Raw genomic sequence first — 27,452 nt, forward strand, 5'->3', positions numbered from 1 at the left:
TTTCCTCTTTTTGTTATTATTTGACTTGCTTCCCCAGCGAACAGATTTTCCCTCACTTTAGTCATTTATGCGTGTGTTCAGCAACCTCCTGGACGCCCCGCCAGCAGTCAGTGCAGGGCAGGCGAGCACAGTCTAGCCAGTCTGTCTTTCCGACGAGTGCTATCTCTGAGACCATGGGTGTGGTGTGTCAGTATTTTCTATGACAAATTAAACAAATGCCAAATTTTACAAAAACTCAGGGGACTACATACAAAAATTCACCTTGTTTTCCAGCATGGCCACACACACCACATTTTGAGAAAGCTTCTTGTAATGCTGATGGGAAACCGTCAGCTGCTCATCCTTGTGGCAGAGTTGGAGAGGGGGGCTTTGAAAGCTTATTTGTATTTGGCAGCTAGTTTGAGAGAGAAAAAGACTCTAAGGAATGAATGGGGAGATGGCATATGGCAGGCCGAGTTTTCAGGACTGTTTCTCAGAAGGAAGGAGGATGCTGGCATTTTGTGAATTAAGAAAGATTCTAGGGTTTACTAAAATTCTTCTCATTGGTATTGTGAAAAACCCATCCTTGTCTTGATACCTCATTGAAATGTTTAGACTACTAAGGTTGCAGTGAGTATCTCAGAATGTTGTGTCTAAATTTCTTTGTGTCTAAAATGAATTAGCTAAGTTATTGCTTATTAAGCTAATGTTTTAGACAATTGAACAATTTAAACATATATGAGATTGCTCAATGAAGTAAAGACTTCTCTTGTGTCTGGGCTTTAAGAAAAATTACAATGTTTTTCAGTTTTATTTTAGATTTTTATTTTTATTTGTTTTCAGGTTTTTAACCTTTTCCAGCACAAGAGCCTTGGCGTGCAGGTCAGCCTTCGTGTGATTAAGCTTGTTCTTCTCCATGAAATGCCGGTAAGTAAGTCTTGAGTTTTTGGTTCTCATTTAAGTGGATGACAAGTTGTGTTCAGGTGCTTTTAAGTACAGGAATATTAGGGATGTGTTTTTTGTTGACTTAAAGTCCAGAAATATCCACTGAATCACTTAGGGTATGCATAAACTGGTCCTTAGTTTTGGTGAGTATCTCAATTTTATTCCGAAAATTGATTGTTCTCGGTTTCCAAGGATCCTGACTGCAAACCTTAACTTTCTGAAAGTAATGTTAAAAAGTCATATTTAATGACAGTTTTAGTTTCTTCTCTGAGCATGTGCTTGTAAAGCCTTATCTGTAGTTCATTTTAAATGAAGAATATTCTGTGACATTTTAGCATGCTGCTTAACTGGCACTTCATAAAACCTTGTTTTAAAATTATAGAAATAATGAATTACTTAAGTCCAGAAGTTCCACATTCTGAACATGCCATTGAACTTCTCTCCTTTTTTCGAGTAACAGTATACGGATTGTGTAATTATTGTACCTCACCGAGTTTTATGATTTTTGGCTCAGGCAACATCAATGCCCAGATTCTAATTATTGTTACAGTGAGCAGTTTGCTTTACTCATTGAAGACATCCCCTCAGTTTCTAGTGTTTTGTATAGCAGAGCATAATTTGCCTTGAAGTGAAATCTCTTCTTTTGCAGGCAGATCTCTATATTGGGCACCATGGGGAGAAAATGCTGGAGAGTTTTTGTAAGTGGCAACATGAAGAATTTGGCAAAAAGAATGACATACATTTAGAGATGTCAACCAGCTGGGGAGAGGACGCAGCGTCTGTGGATGCAGCCATACTTATAACAAGGTAAATGTACCCCAGCCAGTGAAGTGACAGTCCTCGTTTGATGGCCATCCTGTTAATCACCAAGTGCTTAGATTCTAGATTTTGTCCCAAAAACCTTTGGAGTAATGATGTCAGTCATTTCCCTCAATTAACACTAACTGCCTTTTGAACTGCCATTTATTGGACGGCATACTGACAAAACGTTTCTAAGGTAAAGACATAGTCATTGAGGATGATCAGATAAAATTTTGGTGAATTATGGTGGAACTTTGAAATTATGAACCTATACTGTGTGTTTGTCAGTCATTACCCTGTAAAGTAGTCCAATATATTAAACTCAGAAATTGGGCACTGCGCCCAAACAGCTAGTGATGGTGGTGGTGGCAGCGGTGACTACAGTGGGTCTGGGCCCATGAGGTGATGACAGAGGTGGGGTGGCTTTTACCCAGGCCAGACTTCTGAGACAGGGAAGCTGAAGACATGACAGGAGTGTTTGACATAGACCTGGACCAGCCAGAGGATGCAGGCTCTGAGCATGAGCTGGAGGTAGGGAATTTATAGGAGTTCAGCCAAGATGAAGGCATAGGTAGAAATGCTTCACTTCCTTGCACAACCAAAAGAAGGATAACAACCAATTGAAAGACAATAAACAACCAGAACTGCTGTAAGATCAAATTGCATGGGACTCCAACAACCAAGGAGTTAAAGAAACATTCTAGGCTGGTAGGAGGGGCAGAGATGGGCAGCCAAGCGATGAGGACACATGATGAGGCAGTGGACCTTGTGGGTGTGGTGGGGCTGGCTGACTAGGAAACTAAAGACTCAAAACCTCTAGCTGTACAATACTGTGGGGGTTGTGATGGTAAGAGAAACTCCCAGTCTCACAGGGGAGTTCTTTGGAAAGTGGGGCTAGAGTGGGAAGTGATGAAAAGTGGGACAATAGCTGAGCAAGCAGCACTGTTCCCTCTCTGACCCCTCCCCCACACACAGCATCACAAAGAGGGTTTCCCGCCCTGGCGAAAACCTAGGGCTCTGCCCCCTTACAACATAATAGGTGCACTGAGACAAAGGAATATGGCCCAAATGAAAGAACAGATCAAAACTCCAGAAAAAGAGCTAAGTGACAAGGAGATAGCCAACCTATCAGATTCAGACTTCAAAACACTGATGATCAGGATGTTTACAGAAATGGTTGACCTCAATCACAAAATGAAGGAAGAAATGAAGGCTACACAAAATGAAATAAAGGAAACTATATAGGGAACTAACAGGGAAGATAAGGAAACTGGGACTCAGATCAATGATTTGGAGCAAAAGGAAGAAATAAACATCCAACCAGAACAGAATGAAGAGAGAAGAATTCAAAAAAATGAGGAGAGACTTAGGAACCTCTGGGACAACTTTAAGCATTCCAACATCTGAATCATGGGGGTGCCAGAAGGAGAAGAACGGGAGCAAGAAATGAAAAACATATTTGAACAAATATTGAAAGAAAACTTCCCCAATCTGGCGAAGGAAATAGACTTCCAGGAAGTCCAGGAAGCTCAGAGAGTCCCAAAGAAATTGGACCCAAGGAGGATACACCAAGGCACATCATCATTAAGTTACCCAAGATGGAAGATAAGGAGAGAATCTTAAAAGCAGCAAGAGAAAAAGAAACAGTTACCTATAAAGGAGTTCCTATAAGACTGTCAGCTGGTTTCTCAAGAGAGAACTTACAGGCAAAAAGAGGCTGGAAAGAAATATTCCAAGTCATGAAAGGCAAGGACCTACATCCAAGATTGCTCTATCCAGCAAAGCTTTCATTTAGAATGGAAGGGCAGATAAAGTGCTTCCCAGATAAGGTCAAGTTAAAGGAGTTCATCATTACCAAGCCCTTATTATATGAAATGTTAAAGGGACTTATCTGAGAAATAGAAGAAGATAAAAAACTATGAACAGTAAAATGATAACAAACTCATAACTATCGACAACTGAACCTAAAAAGCAAACAACCAGGACAGGAACAGATTCACAGAAATGGAGATCATTTGGAGGATTATCACTGGGGAGGAAGAGGGGAAGGATGGGGAGGAAGTACAGGGAATAAGAAGCATAGTTTGTAGGCATAAAATAGATGAGGGAAAGTTAAGAATAGTATGGGAAATGGAGAAGTCGAAGAACTTATATGTATGACCCATGGACATGATCTAAGGGCGGGGGGAATGTTGAAGTTTGGGGGTTGCAGGGCAAAGGGGTGATAAATGGAAGAAAAACTGGGACAACTATAATAGCATAATCAATAAAATATACTAAAAATTAAAAAAATAAATTCATAAATTGACAAACTTTCTGTTTCAACCTGAGGAAAAAGTTTCAATTAAGTTTTGAGCTAATTAATTTTGAGCTGCACTTATAAATATCTGTGGCACTCGCAAACATTTGTAATGCAGCATTACATGTGAATTTAAGAACATGAAATAATGAGCAACAATATACTCTCCATAAGCGTTGTAAATTAATAATTATTAATAAATGGATCTTGCTTAGTAAAAATGAATGATAAATAATGTTCAGTAACTATTTAATTTTCATATTAATAGTATTGACATTTCACATCACATAATACACAGTAACATTTAAACGTGATTTTCTGCAATGAGTCAAATGCATGGTAGCATCTGTTGCTGAATTACATAAAAGCTACTCTAGTAATAGATAATTCATAAAGATGAAAATCTCTATACGAGAACCCAACTGGACTTCCACAGTTTGTTGTACCTGATACTGGACTACTGCAATTAATAGGCATACAACTGGAAAATATTTATTTGGCAACTCTTTTCAATCACTGGGGAATGAGCATTGTAAGACTGCAACTCTGAATGAAGGAAAATGTATTAAGTGAGCCCCACAGTCAACCCAGCTTTTCATCTGGGGACAATTTTTTGACTGCAAGCTGAAATCTAGGTAGAGCACAGCGATCCTGCTCAGGACACCAGAGATGAGGGTGCTGTGCAGGGAAAAATGCTCAGAAGTCCACGTGCAGATCATCCGAGAGCCCTCAGAAAGGCTAGTCTGAGTGCATTGTGTGCAGATATAAATTGCCCACAATTTATCAGAATGTTGCTGCTATGGAGCTTGGATTTTAAAAAGATATTAGCAGTTTAGCAGATTCAGGCTACAAGAGTGGATCAAACTTGTTAATACCTTATTGCTCGTGCTTGGCATTTAGCTGAGAAAATGGGAAGGCTGTGCTTTAATAGGGACCGTGATCCAGAGAAATACCTGTCCTTGACCTGCCCTTGACCTGCCCTAACAAAGCCTGAAACCATACCCCAGTGAGACTTTAAGGAGAGAGTTTGGAGTCTTGAGTGCCACCATGTTACAAAGGCTTGGGGATCGTGTTTCTTCCCTGCCAAAGAATAAGCTCAAACCAACCTAAGTTCAGAGGGATCAGCCACTCTGAAGTTAGTACTCTTCAGAGGAAGATAACAGAACCTGAGTCCCTATAATGCACCACCCACAATGTCTAAAATGTAATAAAATTGGCCTAGAAAAGACACAAAGACACAAAGACATGGGCAAGGAAAAGTAGTCAATAGAAACATTTATTATAGATATTTGAGAAATACAAGAATAAAGATAAAACATTAGCCTGTAATTCTACCACCTAGGAGTCATTATAGGTAATGTTTTAAATATCTTCAGCTTTGTTTACTGTGTATCTCTGTAACCAAATACATATGTTTGTAATTTTGGGTTCATACTCTATATGCAAGTTCTGTTTCACCCCACTGATGCTGTGCATTCATTTCACTTCTTACCCCCAATGCCATTTTTTCTTTAAAACCCTGAAAAAAGAATCTCCTGCCTCTAATATTTTTTCTGTGATAAAGCTTTCAAAGCTACACTTTTTAAGGTTGAATTATTGGGGTGATGTTGTTTAATAAGATTATGTAGGTTTCAAGTGTACAATTCTATGACACACGATCTGTGTATGGCATTATGTGCCCACTGCCCAGAGTCAAATCAGCTCTCACATCATGTATTTGACCCCCTTTGCCCTCTACTCCCCGCTCACGCTCTTACCCTCTGGTATTTTTACATACTGTTGTTTGTGTGCATGAGTTTTTTGTTTGTATTTCTTATTTGTTCATGTGTTGCTTTCAGTTTCTTCTCTCACGTATGAGTGAAATCATATAGTTCTTAACTTCTGTCTGACTGAGTTTGCTTAGCATGACATTCTCAAAAAAGGTGAAATAAAAGGCACACTTTTAACTAACCACTCTTCATCATTACCTCCCTTAGTGCTAGTCTTCACTGGCAAGGCAACACAGGCACTACTCTCTTAAAAAAGACAGCTGTGTGATGTATATGAAGAGAATATAAGGAATAATAAAATTAGCAACTGCCTGTTCACCCTTCTACATAGAAGAAAGAATATTATCAATGGAGTTTAAGTTCCCATTTTATATACCATTTTATAATATTTTCCCTTAAAAATCTAGTCTAAATATTTTCTTGTTTTATTTTTATTTTTTTAAAGATTATATTTATTTTATTTTTAGAGAGAGGGAAAGGGAACCTACAGGGGAAAAAGAGAGGGAGAGAACATTGATGTGAGAGAGAAACATCAAGTTGCCTCCCATATGCACCCAACCAGGTGCTGAACCTGCAAGGGCATGTGCCCTGGCCAGGAATCAAACACCGAACCCTTTGGTTTGTGGGGCAGTGCCCAACTAACTGAGCCACACCGGTCAGGGCAGGATTTCCTTGTTTTTAAATAGTTCTTCAGGAAACACTGTAGCACAATTCTCAAGTAAGGCATGAACATATTCACATGGTACAAGTTGCTCAAAGGTAACCAGTGTTAAATTGTGTGTATTCTAAAGAATATTGTTTCATGTTATACACAGTTTTCTCTATTTGTTTTTTTTTAACTTTATGCTATGTTTTGTAAGTCCTTTCATGTCATTAATTATGGAAGGCAGAGTAATGCCCACGTCCTAATCCCTAGAACCTGTGACCGTGTCCTCTTATATGGCAAAAGGGACTTTGTAGATGTGGTTAAGGAAGTCTCGATGGGGAGATTATGCCAAATTCTCTAGTTGGGTCCAATGTAATCACATGAATCTGAAAAGATGGGAAAGGGAACAAAAGGTCAGAGTCATGGAGACTGGAAGATGCTTTGCAGCTGGCTTTCAAGATGGCGGCAGGGCCACCAGCCAAAGGATGCCAGCGGCCTCTGCGAGGCCATGTGTTCTACCTGAAAGCCTTGAGGGGCAGTGCTGCCCTATGGACACCCTGATTTAACCCAGTCAGACCTACGTTCAGCTTCAGACCTCTAGACCTGTAAGATGAAGCATTCCTGTTGTTTTAAATGACCAAGTTTGTGGTAACTTGTTATAGCAGCAACAGGAAACTGATATAACCATATTGGTCTATATCATTTGTGGCCAACATTTTATTGCATATAAGTATCCTAATTTATGTAATTATTCTATGTCTATATTTCTTTCTGATCTTTTACATTTAGAAAAAAACATATAAACATCTTTATCTACATATGGTTGTAAACATGTGCTAGTATTTATTGGGGGTGATTAAATAGTACCCGGTATCGTGTTTAGAAACATAATCTTCTTCCTTACCATCAAATGCTCATAAAATGCAATCAAACTTCATGTTTAGCCATAGGCTGGGACAATATATTAAAGGAATGAACTGAAGGTAATAATATCTGGGATTTGTGAGACTATTCTAAATAATATTCTTCAGGAAAACATACAACGTGTATTTCCTAATATCAATCTGCTGGATCAGGTCCATTAATAAAATAATTACTCACCCTCAGATTTTCAAAACTTGAACTACTGCCACATGACTGAATGTTGTACTCTCTATGCCCACGTTGTACTTTTCAAAGATAAGACAAAATAAGGCACTATTATCATATTTCTAGTGTATCTTTTAGTTATGGATAGAAAACCCAAGCTTCATTCTCTAAACAGGACTTGTGTTCAGACCTGAATGGAAAAGCCCTTTTGGTAGGTGAACTTTGTGTGGGAGGTAAAGTGTTGCCAAGCCCCTTCACATTTCATGGGAAAAAGCCTGCACAGCTCCTCAGTCCTGTAGAGAAATGGTGACCTCAGTGCTTTGTGCCCTGATAACTAGGACTCAGAATAGGACTTAATGGATTGCTTCTGGGTTTTGTTTTTCAAGTACTTAGAATAAAATTCTGTGGTTGAAAATAGAAAAAATATATAACAAAGGCCACACACATATTAAATGTTAATAGATGCTAACCAGTCATTCTCCCTCGCCTCGCCTGTGGAGGGGAGGTCTCGGTGGTGGGTCTCTGTCCCCACCGCCATGTTCAGCCCCGTGACGGTGACAGCCCCGCACTGAGGGGGCTGTTTGGCTGCCACGTTTGCTCAGGGAAGTGGGACTCAGTAGTTTGATTAAAGGCGAGTCCCTTCTTAGTGTGAGATCAAAGTAAGCAGATACTCGCTTTGCAGAGAACTTGTGAGAAATAAAAAAAAAATTTTAATCTCCTTGGATTTCACCCATATTTGACAAACTAAACTCACAACCAGCCTAGTTTCTAGTGCATGCTCATCTTAGACAGTTATTAAATTTTAGCTCAGCCATTAATTTTGGTTTCAGCTAAAATGAATAATGTTTGTATAAACCCAAATATATCTGCAGTAATATATTTGTCAAGTTGTTCTGTGGCTACAATGAAGTAAATAGTTTCGAGCTGACTCAGTGCTCATGGGCTCATAGTAACACAAACACAAAACACATTACCCCAGCTGTCAACTCTATGATGTATTCTCAGTGTAATTTTCACATTTCTCTTTGAAATCAGGGAGAAGGCCTGAGTCAATGTCTCTTGAAAGCACTCTTTCATTTAAAATTTCACTTTATTAATGATATTTTTGTCTTTCCTATTTACTGAAATGCTTTTGGTTTATGTACAGTACTTCTGAAAGTTAGATTTAAACTAATGACATTGGCAAGTAAGATAAAAAATTTAATAAAATGTAGAAATGGCAGAAATATATTAATTTAGTACAAATCATAGAATAATATTTGAATGAGTCATTTATAGGTATAACCCAGGGCACTATAAAACTCTACAATGAGACTTATTCTCAGATGCATCTTCATTCTTGGAAATTAAAGGCCACATTTCATTTTTTTCAATATAAATCAGAACTTAAGCAGAATTTATTGGCCTTCTCAGCTGCCAAAGTCCAACAGCATCATTTCCATAAACTCACATAATGAAACTCTGCGATGCAGACTTCAGGCGCGCCGAGCCGTCGCGGGCCAAAAATGAGAGAATTTGAATCCATGTGATCACAGGTCTAGGCAAACAAGTCCCCCCAGCTCTCCCCCCCAGTAAATCTTTGAACATTGTGAAAATGAAGAATATGTTATCGTGACCCTCTGCAACGAAGGGGACGATTAAGCACTACAGTCTGATCTGAAGTTTGGAAATGCCGCCGACAGCTTATCCATCGATTGTGCTGAGAGGCATTTCCAATGCTCCAGTGCTTCTGAATAAAGGACCTCGTGTTCTTTGAAATACTGTGCTTTATTCATTTGTTTGCTAAGTGAACAGAAATTGGCCGTGTGAGGAACTCTTAAGTGCCCTTGACAATAAGCAGCGCATTTGTCCTAGTTTTACCATGTTGTTTAGTTACAGATGAAGTCCCTTGTTTCACATTATGTAAATCAAATAGTCATGTTGCAGCCTCATGCATGATGATGTGATGTTCTGCACGTCTAGAAAGAGCACATAAAATCCCTTTCCCCCTGCATCTGCATACACTTTGCACTCACTGATTCTTGGCCTTGTGGTGAAGATTTGATTTTAGGTTTCTTTAATTTTTTGCATTCCCATATTACTCAGTATCATTTGTTTTGGGTGTTTCTTCTTTTACTGGCAAAGTCAATTGCAAAATAGAACTATCCATTATTTCACACGATTCCCCAGGCTCCTTCCTCACTGATCTGGGGCCCTTATCACAGAGATGATGGTGTTCATCCTCTTCTCTGCGTTCAGAGTAGAAGTCTACTGTATTGATCTCTGTGGTCTTCCCCTTATCCAGTGCTTGGCATGCAAGAAGCACTTAATGAATCCTACCATGTCCAACTGTGTTGGCAGGTTTACTGTGCCACACGACAGTAAAAGGAGCCTTTTATTGTACATTGCCGTGTATGTAAATGTACCCCTAGAAATAAGCAGTATGCAGCCTATGCTCTGCGCATGGTGTCTCTGTGGTGGATTTAATTTCAATATCTTCTAATGCAGAGAAAGACTAACTACTACTTGGTCATTTACTGGTAAACAAGAACGTCAACAAACCTTTTGCATTTTTCTTCATCTGTAGCTCTATTCAGACTCTGAATATGTTACACCACTGGGAACGGGGGTGGGGGTGGTATATTTTCCTGTATCATTTCATGTTGGTTTTGAACCATAGAATCCAGCTTTGCCTAATTTGAGTGCCAGAAGAAGTGTGATCTTTGATTAAAAAAAAATTACCCTCACCCAAGGACAAGCTTATTGATTAGAGAGAGAGGGAGAGAAACATTGATGTGCGAGAGAAGCATCGATTGATTGTTTCTCACATGTGCCCCGGCCAGGATGGAGCCTGCACATGCTCCCGTCCTGGCACATGCGCTGACCAGGAATTGAACTGCGACCCTTGTGTCTATGGTTGGTCGATGTTCCACCCAACTGAACCACACCAGCCAGGACAGTTTTTTTTTTTTTTGATAGATGGAGAAATTCTGTGTAGTACTTAGAATCAACGAAAGCATTGAAGAACCAGGCATCAAGAAAGACAGTGAAGCCCTGGCTGGGTGGCTCAGTTGGTTGGAGTGTTGCCGCGCACACCAGAAGGTCGCAGGCTCCATCCTGGTCAGGGCACAGGCCCAGGCTGCGGTTTCGGTCCCTGGTCGGGGTATGTGCAGGAGGGAACAGGTCAGTGTTCCTCTAGCACATTGAGTTTTCTCTCATCCTCTCTCTCTCTGCCTCTGTTTCTCTCTCAAATCAATAAACATATACTTAGGTGAGGATTTACAAAAAAAGAGACAGTGACGTTAGAGGGGGTTAGAAAAATAAAGACAGTGAGTTAGCACTCTCTAGAAATCTCAGCCACTGGGTTTGGATGATCCGGGGCCATCTCTTATTATAGATCCATTTGAGAACCTCTGAAAAAAATATTATTAATTGCAGTCAAGGTGAATGTCTTATTGAGGCAGTTATACAGCCTTTTAAAGAGTTTGGTAAAACTAGATGCATGATTTATAATAATAGAATAAGGCCTATATGGCTAGTTTCTATGTATATTAAGATTCAAAGTTAAACAAGTTTTACTATTCTTAATTACTATATGGTTGGTCACAGATCGGTTTACTTCCTTTACCTATGTGATAATCTGGCTGAGTAGATAATCAGCAAGTGTTCCCATTTGTAGGCATACAGGAATTATAGAAAAAATGTAATAAAACTCTTTTATATGCAAAGTAAGTAAAAAAAAGTAGTATTCTTCTGAGGTAATGTGGTAGCAATCCTGACAAAAGTTTATTGGACTCAGAAATGTGGGTTCTTGGGTTTAGCTCCCACATGAAGAAAAACCTCTGAGGGTTTTTTAAAAATTATTTATTTATTTATTTATTTTAGAGAGGGAAGGGAGGGAGACAGAGAGAGAGAGAGAGAGAGAAACATCAATGTGCAGTTGCTGGGGGTCATGCCCTGCAACCCAGGTATGTACCCTGACTGGGAATCGAACCTGCGACACTTTGGTTCACAGCCCACACTCAAACTCTGAGGTTTTACGAAGTGGGGAAGTGGAACTGAAGTGATAACACGCAGCCAGAACCTTTCGGTAGCTACCCACACCTTGAGTGAACGTGTGCTCTGGGGAGAACTGTGCACACAAGCCTGGGTCGTCAACAGGGAGCATTCTGTCTCAACCAGGACCCCGGGTTAGGGAAAGCACACCTCGAGCAACACTCTTTCCAGCGATGCATGCAGCAAAAGCCGATAGTAAGCTGCCCTGAAGTGGCCCTCTGTCGTCTTAGACCACACAAGGCCACCATGAATGAGTCTAACTGAATGAATTCACAATGGAATTCCAAAACTCAAAATGACAACATCTTCCATTGTAAAAGCCCAGAATCACAATAAAGAATAACTTTTAAAAAAGCTGACAGATTTTGTTAGAGCCTGTTCTCACGATTAAAAACCCACAAAAAGTTCAAAATGTTAGAATAAGGTGGCTGACAAAAAAAGAACAGTTGATTTGAAAACTGAGGAAAACTAAACATCTCTCAAAGAAATTATACTTAAAATTTGAATTTCTGAGTTGAAAATCAGGTTAGGTACAGTGGAAGGGAGCACCAGTGGGTGGGATGAGGGGTCTGAGGGAACTCTCCCAGAGGCTGCACCGAGCTGCTGAGAGATGGAGACGCAGCTCAGTGCCCCAGAGTTCCAGACGCTGAGACGAGAACATGCCCGTGCTGGAAGGGGCTCCAGGAGAACATGTGCGAGGGATTCGCTAAACAGAAAATAGTAAGGATTTTCATGTGTTCAAGGATCTTCTAATTGAGAATCATACCAAGTACCAAAGAAGATAAAGAAAAGTAAAATCAGCATCTAGACACATCTGGGTGGGACTGTAGAACTACAAATACAAAAAGAAATGTTAAAATTAACCAGAAATCATGGTGTATGCCAATTGTAACTCAATAAAAAAGTTAACCAGAGAGCAAGTGCACGACGAGCAAGGTGACTGCAGATTTTTCACCTATGTTTATGAATGCTTGAAGTTTGCTTTTTGATAGCCATCTCAAAAGTTCACAGTTTGCTATGGAATGCTCTCCATGATATAGTAGTCAAATAAAAAGCAAATTATAGAATGTTATTCATGGTTAGACCCTATGTAAAAATCCTAAATTAGACAGCTATGTAAAAATACTTGAAACTTCATGCCTTATTTAGAGTGATTTTCTCTTTTAAAAATTTTCCAATCTTATCATATAAAATGTTATGTTGTTTTAAATTGTATTTCTCACATTTAAATCTTTAATCTGGAAATTATTTGGGGGTTATGTGAAGTAGAGATTTTAGACCATTTTTCAAACAAGAAGCCATATCCCAATACCAGATACTGTTTTTTTCATAGTAAATAAATGAAATCCTGTAAATTCAAAATAAGATAGATGTTTACTTTTGAAATATTGTCTATGAAATAAGAGAACATGTTTCAGGATTACATCAAGTAAAAAGGTACCATGAAAAATTTAATTGTCATGTTTTCTTAGAACTAAAAATAATTTAACCTCATTTTCAGTTTTATTGAATTCCTGTAGAGATGGAAGTTTACCAGCCATACAACTATTAATTATTCATTCAGCTCTTTATTATTCATACAACTATTATTTGAGGAAAGGTTTTTTACTTCCATTTTATATTTTTCTTTCTAGAAAAGATTTCTGTGTGCACAAAGATGAACCATGTGATACTGTTGGTAAGTGTCTATTCACATTTTTACACTTTTTTTTAAAGTAAATGTTCTTTTTAAGATTTTATTTATTTATTTTTAGAGAGAGAAGGGAGGGAGAGAGAGAGAGAGAGAGAGAGAGAGAGAGAGAGAGAGAGAGAAACATCAATGTGCGGTTGCTGGGGGTTATGGCCTGCAACCCAGGCATGTACCCTGGCTGGGAATTGAACCTTGGCCACTTTGGTTCCCAGCCCGTGCTCAATCCACTGAGCTACACCAGCCAGGGCTACATTTTTACACTTTTGAGCAGTTCTGGGGACCGTGAACACAACTATAGGAGATTATCAGACAGTGCTGTTTTTAATGGAATATATTTTTTAAAGATTTTATTTATTTATTTTTAGAGAGGGAAGGGAGGGAGAAAGAGAGAGAGAGAGAAACATCAATGTGCAGTTGCTGGGGGCTGTGGCCTGCAACCCAGGCATGTGCCCTGACTGGGAATCGAACCTGTGATACTTTGGTTTGCAGCCCGTGCTCAATCCACTGAGCTACGCCAGCCAGGATTAATGGAATATTTTTAAGATGTCAAAGTTATATATTTCCAATTTATGTGTTTAATCATTTGTCAACACTTCAGTTATTAATGACACAGCTTAAAGATATGTGTATACCATATATTTGAAAAAATTTTAAACAATGCTTTAAGAATATAATGAGTTCTTATTTGGTATTTTCCCAGAGATGTACATAAGGGTTTAATAAAATTCTATTATTGTTGGTAAACCAAGGCAAAATATATTGGCAGTCTGATTGACCTTTTCTAGGCTAACAGATTGTTTTTAATTTCTATATGCTTAAAGTTCTTTGCAGTCAAAGAAAGTCCATTCAATTTGCATGACTGATGACAATCTGTACATGAAGTGGTACATTTTCTATGTATTTGGCCTAGATATCTAAAACCCCTTAAATATGACCATATAGCCAATAGAATCCAAGGAACCACAGTTCTAGATATATGCTAATATAAATTCATCTACATAAATTTACCCAACCAAAAATATACAACTATATGTAGGTATAAACTATGTAACTATGAATAGTTTTAAGTTATATAGCCATGTGTAACAAGACATGGGTAAGACAAATGTAAGAGTCATAACCTGTTTTGATGTTACGTGGGGTCGTTTCTACAGGGTAATATCTTTACCATCTTTACCAACCTCTTTACCAAAGAGGTTCTTTGAAAGATTAACAATAAAAAGCATATAAAAACAGAATAAAGGGTTATAGGTGTTTTAAAAAATCATTCTAACTAGTTCCATTAAGTTCTCATCAGCCTCCTCCTATGATTAAAATCTGAAATAAGTGCAAAATAGTTAAAGCAAAAGAAAGCAGAAGAGGATGGAGTGACAGGCATGTTTGGTTCCGAAGGGACTTCAGGCAGAAAGAGAACTGGACACCTAAGCAAAAGCCACCTTGACTCAGGGAGGGTATTCATCATGTTAACTCACGTACCTGCTTCCGGCAGCTTTCTCCTCCTCTTCTTGCCTGGATCTCCATAAACTAAATCTTAATGCTGTGTCCATCAACCCAACCATGGAAACTTTGATCACCAATAAAGCTTGTCCCAAAACAATGACCTCCTCTCCACACAGTGGCTATGTTGCCCTAGAGCCTTCTGTAACACAGACCAATTTCTTGCTTCCCTTGAGCGACCGAGAGAAACAGCAGAATCTTCAATAACCATGCCCCTTCATAGCATGGGCTCTTGTACTAAGGAAGCAACTACTAACGTGAAGCAAATCAAATTGTTTTTGATAATGACTATGTTTCACATCTTGCTAAATCTGCTCATTGAAAATAGCATTCTTTTTGTGATATATGCATATACCATCCAGGAAGCTTATTTCTGGTTTAAAGCCCATTTGATTAACGCAGTACCTGGCTGAGTTTGGACGATCAGGAGAGCGGTGTAGTCAATCCCAGCTCTGTGAGGCCTGCCCATTGGGAGCCTGTGATGGCGCAGGAAATGGGAGGTCCAGTGCCCTTCCTGAGAGCTCTCTGGATTTTTGTGTGCTTAGATTCTTGTGTCACCTCTGGCATCACCGAATCCCAGTTTTCCTTCCTACGTCTAATGGCAGTTCTTTTCCCCAGCCCAAGTAGGAGACAAAGGGTCTTCCTATTTAGTCTTGAGCAGAATAAAAATCTGAAGTATTTCCTTAGAAGAGAGAACATGAAAACTTACAACAACCTCGTTGGAAGAGTAGTCTCTTCATTCCAGTCCCCATTTCCCCCTAACCCCCAAATGTTCTTGGTACATTGACCACGCTGATGCCTGGAGACATGCTTGGAGGAGGTTTGTCGACATTTGTGAGAATAGGCATGACAGCTGCCACCCATCACCCACGCATCTATGCTGTGCAGCAACAATGCATGGAGGAAAAGGATGCTTCTCTGGTAATGGCTTATGATTAGTCCAGGCCCATCCACAGCATTATTTCAGGACCACAGCCCTAAGCCAGTTATAGCAAATGGCACTGCTATGACTGGGACGTGTGACCTGCCACCTGTGTTTGCCTCATTAAGCTGAAGAGAGGGCAATTTTTTATGGTTGAAGCTTGTTCATATATGTCCCCACTGGATGTAAACGGAGAAGCTATAATTGCAAAGGACACCAACCTTGGGATGAATCTGAACTCAAACACAGCAGAATGGAGAGAGGAAAGGGGCCTTGCTCCTTGATTATGTTGTGGAATCACTGCGTTCTCTGACCTTGGGCCCAGTCTGATCTCTGAGCTTCAGAAGGTGTGAGCCAGTAGATATGTTCAGTATTTAAGCCAATTTGAGATTGTAACTTTTATTTCTGTAACTTGCAGCCTAAGGCATAGATCTTCTCTGACATTCATATATGCATTTATAAGAAAGGGGGAATGTAGGACAATATTGATAATTTCCACTATTATTATGAGGGTGCTGGTAACTTGCTCTGTGGCCAGCTAAAAAATTAAACAAGGCATGTGTAGCTTATTGGTTATCTTAACAGCTCTTAATCTCTACTAAAATGAACCAAAAGGGATTTAAGGCTTAAATCAATAAAATGTGTATTGACACACATTTAAATTTTTCTACTTTTAAATCTTTTTTATTTTTCAATGACAGTTGACATATATTATTATATTAGTTTCAGGTGTACACCCCAATGATTAGATATTATATAATCTATGAATCGACCATCCTGATGAATCTCCCACCCATCTGACACCATACATGGTTATAGAATGTTATTGACTATACTTCCTATGCTGCACTCTGCATCCCCATGACTGTTCTGTACCAACCAATTGGTACTTCTTAATTCCTTCACCTTTTTCACCCATCCCCCCACCCCCTCCCGTCTTGTAGCCATCAAAATGTTCTCTGTATCTATAAGTCTGTTTCTATTCAGCTTGTTTATTTTGTTTTTTTTTATTCCATTGTTGATAGATATATATTTATTGCCATTTTAGGGTTCATATTTTTCATCTTTTCTTTCTTCATAAAGGAGACCCTTTAACCTTTTATATAATACCTTTTGGTTGTAATGAACATCTTCAGCTTTTTCATGTCTAGGAAGCTCTTTATCTGTCCTTCAATTATAAATCAGCTTTGCTAGGTAGAGTAATCTTGGTTGTAGGTCCCTGATTTTCATCACTTTGAATATTTCTTGCCACTTTCTTCTGGCCTGAAAAGTTTCCATTGAGAAATCAACTGAGTCCTATGGGAGCTCCCTTTTAGGTAGCTAACCACTTTTCTTTTGTTGCTTTTATTGATTCTCTCTTTGTCTTTAACTTTTTGCATTTTAATTATGATGTGTCTTGGGGTGGGCCTCTTTGGGTTCATCTTGCTTGGGACTCTGTATTTCTTGGACTTGTATGTCTATTTCCTGCTCCAAGTTAGAGAAGTTTTCTATCATTATTTTTTCAAATAGGTTTTACATTTCTTGATCTCTCTCCTTCTTCTGGCCTCTCCATGATGCAAATGTGGGGCTTCTTGAAGTTGTCCCAGAACTATTCTTATTTTTTTTGGATTCTTTTTCCTTTTTGCTTTTCCAGTTGGGTATTTTTTACCCCTTATATTCCAAATCACTGATTTGATTCTGAGTTTCATCTCCTCTACTGTTGATTTCCTATAAATTATTCTTCATTTCAGTTAGTGTACCCTTGATTTCTTTTTTACACTGTTGAAGTTTACACTAAATTCCCTGAGCATCCTTATAACCAGTGTTTTAAATTCTACATCTAGTAGATTGCTTGTCTCCATTTTGTTTAGTTCTTTCTCTGAACTTTTGTTCTATTCTTTCATTTGGGCCATGTTTCTTTGTCTCCTCATTTTGCAGCCTCCCTGTCTTTGTTTCTGTGTATTAGGTAGAGCTCCTATGTGTCCCAGGCTTGGTATCATGGCCTGTTGTAGTAGGTGTCCTGTAGGGTCACCTCCCCAATCACTCAAGCTGGGCACTGGAAGTACACCTCCCATGTGGGCTGAGTATACCCTCCTCTTGTGGTTGAGCCTGGATTGCTGTTGGCATGCCACTGGGAGGGATTTATCCCCAAGCTAATTAGCTGTAAGGACTGGCTGCGACCACTGACCTCTGACTACCATAGAGGATCAGCTGTGCAGGGGCCCACCCCACAGAGCAGGACTTTCTTCTGCAGGACTCTGGTGCTGCTTAGTCTGCCCCTTGAGTGTGTTGCTCATGGAAGTAGTTGGGTGATGGTGCTTTGACTTGATCTAAAGCTGTCCATTGGGTACACTGGCCCTGGGGCCTTCAGGGAGGTGCAAGTCAAATTCAGCCACTTTTGTTCTGCCCAGGGCCAAACAGTTTGAGCTACAAAATAATCTGCAGATGGCTGCTACTTGTGCTGGGCTTGGAGGTGTTCTGGTGAGGTCAAGCTGCACACCAAGGCCAGCTACTGCTAGTGCCAGGCCTGGGGCCACTTGGCAAGAGGTACAGGGCATGCTGTGGCCAGGTGCTGCTTGTTTTACAGATTTTAGGATATTCTGAAACATGAGCCATGACAGGCCATTTGTATGAAAAAGTCACTGGAAACAGCTTGGGTAAGCCTGAAAGTTGGATGGGGTGGAGCATCAGGGCATCACCAGGATGAGGAAACAGTGCGAGCCTGGGAGATGGTGAGTCAGATATGGTACCTGCCTGCCAGCTCTGGGAAATGGGCTCATCAAAGGAATAATGGCCTCTGCCAGCACTTCTGTCTGGGAGAAAGCTACCCCCCAGCTCTTGCCCTGATGCTGGACAATTCAGTTTCTCCCTGTATGTTTCTCCTTTCAAACTGCTGCTCCCATGCTAAAGCTCAGAGGGAATGAGTCTTAGTAAGTCTGTGTGCAGGCCCTTTAAGAGGAACTGCCTGGGACTCCAGAAGCCTTCATCTCACTCAGCTACAATCCCCATTGGTTTTTACAGCCAGAAGCTATGGGGTATTCCTCCTGGCTCTGGAGCCCTGGACTGGGGGCCTGGTGTGGGGCTGGGACCCCGCGCTCCTCAGGGGTGACCACCACAGCCAAGATATCCCTCCCGATTTTACAAGGGCATGGGAGCAGCCCGTTCTGCATTGCCACCCCTCCTACTACTCTCAGTGTAGCTTCTCCTTTAATTTCCTAGTTGTAAGCCTTTTATTCAGCCAGACTTCAGGTGATCCTGCATGATGGTTGTCCTGTAGTTTAGTTGTAATTTTGATGTATTTTTGGGAGGAGACGAGTTACATGTTTATCTGTGCTGCCATCTTATCTGGAAGTCTACACACATTTCTAAATATCCTCATGTTATATATACAGGGTATATTTTTATCAGGTGCTTAAGTCAGTGTGTACCTCTTTTCTTTTTTGTCTATTACTGTTGTGAAGTCAGCTCTTTTCATTTTGGATTCTGTAATGAAAACAATGAGAGAGAGGAAAGAGAAAGGAAATATGTGGGTTTAGTATTGATTAGTTTGGATAATATGGGCCTGAATGATAACTTTAACATGACAATTTTCCTACTCTCCTGGTTATAGTGAAAGAGGAAGGGTAGCAGTTAATAACTTTGAGTGTATATTATTAAGTTGAGTATATTATTATTAATGGAGAGGAATGCCTATATTTTATTTATTTTTGAAAGGAGCAATTTTTATTGGATAAATTTGACAAATAACATTATGTAAATTTAAGGTGTACGGCATGTTACTTTGATACATTTATATATTATACTATGGGTATTGTAACTATATTGATCACATTATGTACTTATTAATGGCTATTTCAACACACTGTACATTAGATGTCTATGGCTTATTTAACGTTTATTATAAGTACGTACCCTTAAACACTTTCAATCAGGTAACTACCATTTTATTCTGTCTCTTTTTTTATATGTCAAATTTTCTCTTTTGGATTCCACATATAAGTGACATCATATAGTACTTGTCCTCTGACTTATATCACTTAGCATAACGTGCTCGAGGTCCATCTGTGCTGTTGCAAATGACAGGATATCCTCCTTTCTTATGGCTGAGTAACACTCCATTGTGTATATATATACACACATCTTTTAAACATTTTTTAATTTTTCAATTACAGTTGACATACCATATTATATTAGTTTTAGGTGTACAACATAGTGGTAGACATTTATATACTTATAAAGTGATCAGTCTGGTTTCCATCCAGCACCAGACATTTTTATTTGAATATTATTGTCTATATTCCCTCTAGGAATGCCTGTATTTGAAAAGCAATGGTAAGATTTATGCTGTGCACTATAATTTGAGCCACACTTCATGGACATTATCTTATTTAATTTCTTCAAACTCTGAACTTGTTTAATTATTTCTAGGTGATTTCTAGATGAAGGAAACTCTGAAACAGAGCAGAGCATGGATTTTGAATTCAGACATCTAGACTGAAATCAGAGCTCTACCGCTGCCTATATGAATGTGGGCACATTAGTTAGCACCTTGGAAGTTTGGATTCCTCCCCTGTATTTTTTAATGAAGCCCCCAATTTTATAATTAACATGTAAAATTTCCCCAAATTGCTTCTCTCACATCTACATTCCCTTGTGAACAAATGGGGAAAATACTAGTGTTGTACTTCTTGGTGTGGAGTTTAGCATCTATATGTTGTTATGGACCTTTCTGTGATTGTATGAAAATGTTACATTCCACTGGGCACAAAACTAGAAGCTGTGTTACTGACTTCACAGAATGTTGTAAAACCCTTGACATTGTCTCCACTGCTGGAGAAGGCACAGAGAGCTGTGATGTGAGCAGGACTCGACTCGTCATTACTGGCTTTGAAGATGGAGGAAGGGGCCCCAAGTAACACTGGCTTTAGAACCTGTGCAAAGCAAGGAGATGGGTTCTTTTCCTAACGCCTTCTGAAGGGATGGACATCCATGTGACACCACGACTTTAGCCACTGAGCTCTGGTTGAACTAACGTGGAGAGTTGGAAGGTAATAAATTCAGGGGTTGGAGCTCCTAAATTTGTGATAATTTGTCATAGCAACCATAGGAAAGCAGATACTTTGCAGTAACTAATATTACCCCCTCCAATCGCTCACAGAGGCGGAGGAAAGAAACACAGTACTCTCAGACCTTCAGCTTGTGAGGCCGAGAGTTCTGGCTCTGTGGTTTTAGGAACTGGAAAGAGTTTGGGGTTAGATTTAGAAATAGAAATGTGCAGCATGATATATAAGTATATGTAGGCAGAAATAAACTGGGACTGTGTTAACAAACACAATTAATTATACTTGACTATTTCTAGCTGAGAGACTAGACACCCCCTGAAAAAGTCTGTCTATATCATCCATTTACAATGAGAGAAATCTAGGTAATAAATTTTTAAATCTTTCTAAAAAATATCAAGCATTGATGATTTTATAGATGATTTCTACTAAAAATTTTTTAAAACCCTAATCATTCCAATATTACACAAATAATTTTAGAGAAAATGAAAAGGTAAATTAAAGCCATATAAATTTCTTACCAAATCTTAGAGGACAGGGTAAGAAATAAAAATAATAAGCTATTCTCACTCAGAGAAGAAGAATTTGAAATTAAATATTAGCAGATTTTATCTTACTTTGTATTTTTTAAATAACTAGGTAGGATTATCTTGTTCGAGATTTATTTCAGATATGCAGGGGTAGTTTAACATTAGAAAATCATAATATGTATCCATGTAACCCAATTAAAGATAAAACCACATGATCATCACAGACAAGAAAGATGTCTTTCATACAATTCAAACCACGTTCCTAATAAAAACTCTTAACAGAATAGGACAAAGTAGGAACTTTACTAAACAGGTTAAAGAGATTTACCAAAAAAAAATGCATTAGTATCTTTTACAAAAATACCAGAGCATTAAAAACATTCCTTTAAAATCAGAAATAAGAAGTGGATGCTATGATCACTATTTCTATTAAACAATGCATTGGAGATTCCAGGCCTTAAAATGAAGTAGATATTATGATTGTCTACATTTTAAGAAAACATAGAGCATATGGAATAAACAAGAGTTAGGTGGTTAGGTAGCAACTTACATTTAATCACCAACTGCATTTTATATATTAGCAATTAACAGACATTTAATTCAAAAATTTTTATCAAATACATGGAAAAAATAAAATTCTTTAGAATATATCTAATCATATAGATTAGACATGTGGGGAAAATTATTGAGCTATCTTGCAATTCAATCAAGAAGATATAACTCAATGAAAAGGTGAACTGTACTCATGGCCTGAAAGACAGAAGATGGTACCAATGTCCATTTCCCTCAAATTCATCTGTTAATAAAATGCACTTCCGACTTCCAGCAAGATGGAGGAATAGGTGGACACACCGTACCTCCTCGCACAACCAAGATTAGAACAACAATAATTTACAAATAGAATATCACTCAGAACTGATAGAGGATTTATCTGAATGGAAGTCGGACAGCCAAGAAGTTGAAGTAGACCCGTACATCCAGACTGGTAGGAGACGACGAGCTGGACAGGCGCGGGGCTGGCGTGGGTCAGTGGCGCGCGGAGGTTGGGGAAAATTTGGCGCGAAATTGGCCCGACAGCCATCCGGGGCGCAAGAACGCAGCAGTGATCCCTGAGTACGCAAGCTGTGGCTGGCAGACTCAGTGAGGCAGCGATTGTGGACTAGGGCAGAGCTCGCAGCCCAGGAACCCAAACAAGGGTCTGAGCCCAGGAGAACGGAACTACCGCCATTGTTGCCCCCCCCCCGGCCCCACTCCCGCCCCCACATATAACGTCACAATCTAGTGACTGGGGTGCCCAGCCCCGGTGAACACCTAAGGCTCCGCCCCCCACCGTAACAAGAGCGACCAGACCAGAAAAAAAAAAAAGGAGAGACAGGGAAAGACATAAGACATGTTTCCAACAGAACAGATCAGTCCCCCGGGACTCATCCTTTTGAGCGACCAAGAAATAGCCAATCTATCAGATGCACAGTTCAAAACACTGGTGATCAGAAAGCTCATGGAATTGGTTGATTTTGGGCGCAATTTAGATAAAAGGATGCAGGTTACCATAAAAGATGCAGGAAGATACGCGGAGGAGAGCCAATAGTGAAAAGAAGGAATCTGAGTCTCAAAACAATACAGTGGACCAGAAGGAAGATAGAATCAACCAAGCAGGAAAGCATGATGAAATAAGAGTTCAAAAAATCGAGGAAAAGCTTAAGAGCATCCAGGACACCTTTAAACGTTCCAACATCCGAATTATAGGGGTACCAGAATGGGAAGGAGAAAAGCAACAGATTGAGCACGTATTTGAACAAATAATAAAGGAGAACTTCCCCAATCTGGCAAAGGGAACAGTCTTCCAAGAAATCCAAGAAGCTCAGAGAGCCCCAAAGAAGTTGGACCCAAGAAGAAACACACCAAGGCACATCATAATTACATTAGCCAAGGTAAAAACGAACGAGAGAATCCTAGAAGCAGCAAGAGATAAGGGGACAGTCACCTGCAAAGGAGCTCCCATCAGACTGTCAGCTGATTTCTCCAAAGAGACCTTACAGGCAAGAAGGGGCTGGAAAGAAATATTCCAAGTCATGAAAGACAAGGACCTACATCCCAGATTGCTCTATCCAGCAAAGCTCTCATTTAGAATGGAAGGGCAGATAAAGTGCTTTTCAGATAAGGTCAAGTTAAAGGAGTTCATCATCACCAAGCCCTTATTTTATGAAATGCTCAAGGGACTTATCTAAGAAAAGAAGATAAAGAAAAGACATATATAGTAAAAGGACAGCAAACTCACAATTATTAACAACTACACCTAAGGCAAAACCAAAAGAAACTAAGTAAACAACTAGAACAGGAACAGAACCACAGAAATGGAAGGCACATGGAGGGCTAGCAGCAGGGGGGTGGGAGGAGGAGAGAGGGGTAAAGGTACAGAGAATGAGTAGCATAGAATGTAGGTTGAAAATAGATGGGGGAGGGCAAGAATAGTACAGGAAATGTAGAAGCTAAAGAACTCATAAGTATGACACATGGACATGAACTAAAGGGGGGAATGTGGGTGGGAGAGGGGGTACAGGGTGGAGGGGAGAGAAGGGGGGAAATGGGACAACTGTAATAGCATAATCAATAAAATACACTAAAAAAACGCATTTCTATAAAAATGCTCATGGGACTTTGGGAAGAAAATCGATGGGCTGATGATACGCAGAGGAGCATAGAGGCCTGGGAACTGCCAGGACACTGGTGAAGAAGATGCAGGAGGAGTCCGCTCTATCAGAAATCAAGGCACAGCATATACCAAACAGGACATCGCTGCTGTACGTATTTGGGAATCTGTAAATAAGACAGAACACTGGGAGAGGAGGCACCTGCTCTGAATACAATTGAATCATCCACATGGAGAAAAGTTTAAATGAATTCCCTGTGGTTTAAGTTTTTTAAAATTTAGAAAAGAAAACATAGAAAAATAATTTAATTTTTTCATTTTTATTATATTTTATTGATTATGCTATTATAATTGTCCCAGTTTTTCTCTCTGAGCCTCCTTCCACCCAGCGATCCCCCAACTCCCTCAGGCAGTCCCCACACCGTTGTCCATGTCCATGGGTCATGTGTATACAGGGCTCAGCACAAACAACACCCCCTTCTTTAAATTACAAAATCCTTTATTACAATATCATAAGCATGTAATTCTGTCACATAACAATATCACATGTAAGCACACCATATAACATTTTAGGTGAAATGTTCAAATTAAAACTATAAATTATCACACCTGTACTATTACCCGACCAGTCACACTCAAGCAGGCCTTACTTCTGCCAAACCCTGTATGTTCAAAAACAAAAGTAATAATTTAAAATTATTGAGATAGACAGTTCTTAAAAAAGGATACAAAAATGTTAATCATAAAGGAAATTCTTGATGAATTCACCCATATTAATACTTAAAATTTCTGTGTATCAAAATATATACTATTAAGACAGTGGAGAAAAAAACAGGTTTCTGTCAGGGAGAAAATACCATATTTTGCTGTGTATAACATGCATCCATGTTTTTGGCCCAAACTTTCAGGTAAAAAGAATCTTTTGTTTTAATTTTTAATTCAATTTTTTATTTATATTTAAAAACAAAACTGATCATTGTTTTCTAGAGTATTATTTTGCATACATATATCATTCTTCTTTTCTAGGGTTACACTTTCAACACATAAGCATAGAGAAAAGAATGAAAAACATTCATGTAGACACAGAATCAGTACTACGCATGTACAGTGAACATCTTTATTTTTCCCTCAACAATTTGGGCAAAAACATGCATATTATGCATGGCCAAATATGGTACCTCCTTTCACAGATTTTAGGTGCCTTTGCTGTCATTGATTTAAAGACATACTGCTATTCTATGTACCACTCAAGAGAAAAAGACCAGAGTGGTAAATCTAATGAAAGAGATTGATTTTAAGACATAAGAGATATATAACATTTGCAACACAGATAACCAACAAAGTATTAAAACCCAGCATATAAAAACAACTTCTATAAATCAGTGAGTAAGACACAAACAAGCAAGTAGACATGCTAAATAGGGCAATGGGCTCTTACAGCAATTTTTAGAAGAGAGTACATCAAGTGAATTTTATAAAAAGGAAAAATGGAGAGAGGAGAATTCCAAGATGGAGGCATAGGTGGTCGCACTGTACCTCTTCGCACAACCAAAACTAAGGACAAGAATTTACAAACAAAAAACAACCAGAACAGAGAGAAATGAACTGAATGGAAGTCTGAATACCATACATCCAGTCCGGTAAGGAGGGGCGGAATCGGAGGCCTATGGAGAGGGGTTGAGGGGTCCCAGCAGGAAAAATCAGTGACTGGCAGACGCATGCACACGCAGACCACAGTTGGTGGACCCTAGAAGTGTAGGGGCAGCTGATGGACCGGTGGGAGACCCTGGGCACGGGAAGACCCAGTGAGATGCGCAAGGCAGCTGGCTGTCCGCAGGCACACATTCGTGCGCAGACAAACTAAGTGAAAATGGGCAGTGGCACAGACCGTGCAACCCAGGGACCCAACGCTGGGAAACAAAGCCTGAAAGTACTGATTGAAACCACCTGTGGATGGAGGCTGGGAGATTCAGCCTCACAGGAGGCTCCTTGGAGAAACCCACAGAGTCCAAGAGAGTGCACAAGCCCACCCGCCCGCAAGCCAGCACCAGAGGGGCCGAATTTGCTTGTGGGAAGCAGCAAGGGGGACTGGAGTCCTGGTGAGAGCGGAGTAGCCACCCTTGTTTCCTCTCGGACCCCGCCCCACATAACAACGTCACAACCCAGCAACTGAGGTGCCCCGCCCTGGTGAACACCTAAGGCTCCGCCCCTCATATGTAACAGGCTCAACCAGACCAAAGGAAAAAAATAAAATAAAATAAAAAAGATGGCTCAAACAGAGTTAAAAGACCCAGAGCCAGTTTTTTTAAGTGACTGAGAAATAGCCAACCTATCAGATGCACAGTTCAAAGCACTGGTGATCAGGATGCTCACAGAATTGGTGGACTTTGGTCATAAATTAGATGAACAAATGCAGACTACAATAAGTGAAATGAAGAAAAATGTACACAGAACCAATAGTGATGGAAAGAAAACTGGGTTTCAAATCAATGGAAGGGACCAGAAGGAGGAAAGGAACAACCAAACAGAAAAGAATGAAGAAACAAGAATTCAAAAAAATGAGGAGAGGCTTAGGCACCTCCAGGACACCTTTAAACATTCCAATATCTGAATTATAGGGGTACCAGAAGGGGAAGAGGAAACACAACAAGTGGAAAAGTTATCTGAACAAATAATAAAGGAGAACTTTCCCAATATGGCAAGGGAAATAGAATTCTAGGAAGTCCAGGAAGCTCAGAGAGTCCCAAAGAGGCTGGACCCAAGAAGGAACATGCCAAGGCCCATCATGATTACATTACCCAAGATAAAAATGAAGGAGAGAATTCTAGAAGCAGTAAGAGACAAGAGGATAGTTACCTACAAAGGAGTTCCCATCAGAATGTCAGCTGATTTCTCAAAAGAGACCTTACAGGCAAGAAGGGGCTGGAAAGAAGTATTCCAAGTCATGAAAGGCAAGGACCTACATCCAAGAATACTCTGTCCAGCAAAGCTTTCATTTAGAATGGAAGGGCAGATAAAGCACTTCTCAGATAAGGCCAAGTTAAAGGAGTTCATCATCACCAAACCCTTATTATATGAAATGTTAAAGGGATTTATCTAAGAAAAAGAAGATAAAAAATATGAACAGTAAAAAAAGACATGAAACTAACAGTTAGTAACAACCATACCTAAAACAAAAGCAAACTAAGCAAACAAAGAGAACAGGAGCAGAACCACAGAAATGGAGGTCACATGGAGGGTTAGCAACAGGGAAGTGGGAGGAGGAGAGAGGGGGAAAAGATATAGAGAATAAGTAGCATGGACAATAGGTAGAAAATAGACAGGGGGAGGGCAGGACTGGTGTGGGAAATGTAGAAGTGAAAGAACTTATGACACATGGACATGAACTAAAGGGGGGAATGTGGGTGGGAGGGGGTGGGCAGGGGGGAGGGGAGTGAAGGGGGAAAATGGGACAACTGTAATAGCATAATCAATAAAATATATTTTTTTAAAAAAGGAAAAATGTCAGCCTCACTAGCAATAAGGGAAATACATATTTAGATCCCATGGAGATTTCTGCCA

General features: G+C 39.6%; 1 protein-coding gene across 1 annotated transcript in view; it reads left to right on the forward strand.

The window, feature by feature from the left end:
* The window catches only part of ADAMTS19 (ADAM metallopeptidase with thrombospondin type 1 motif 19), a 241,616-nt gene that overhangs the window by 71,121 nt on the left and 143,043 nt on the right, over nt 1-27,452 (forward strand). The window contains exons 5-7 of the mRNA XM_045827263.1: nt 823-906; nt 1,574-1,731; nt 13,198-13,241. Coding sequence (XP_045683219.1) covers nt 823-906; nt 1,574-1,731; nt 13,198-13,241 — 286 coding nt within the window. The remainder of the gene's footprint in view (nt 1-822; nt 907-1,573; nt 1,732-13,197; nt 13,242-27,452) is intronic.

The sequence above is a fragment of the Phyllostomus hastatus genome, unplaced genomic scaffold (genome assembly GCF_019186645.2).
Source record: "Phyllostomus hastatus isolate PE091 unplaced genomic scaffold, TTU_PhHast_1.1 phas_contig_150, whole genome shotgun sequence".
In the NCBI taxonomy this organism is placed as follows: Eukaryota; Metazoa; Chordata; class Mammalia; order Chiroptera; family Phyllostomidae; genus Phyllostomus; species Phyllostomus hastatus.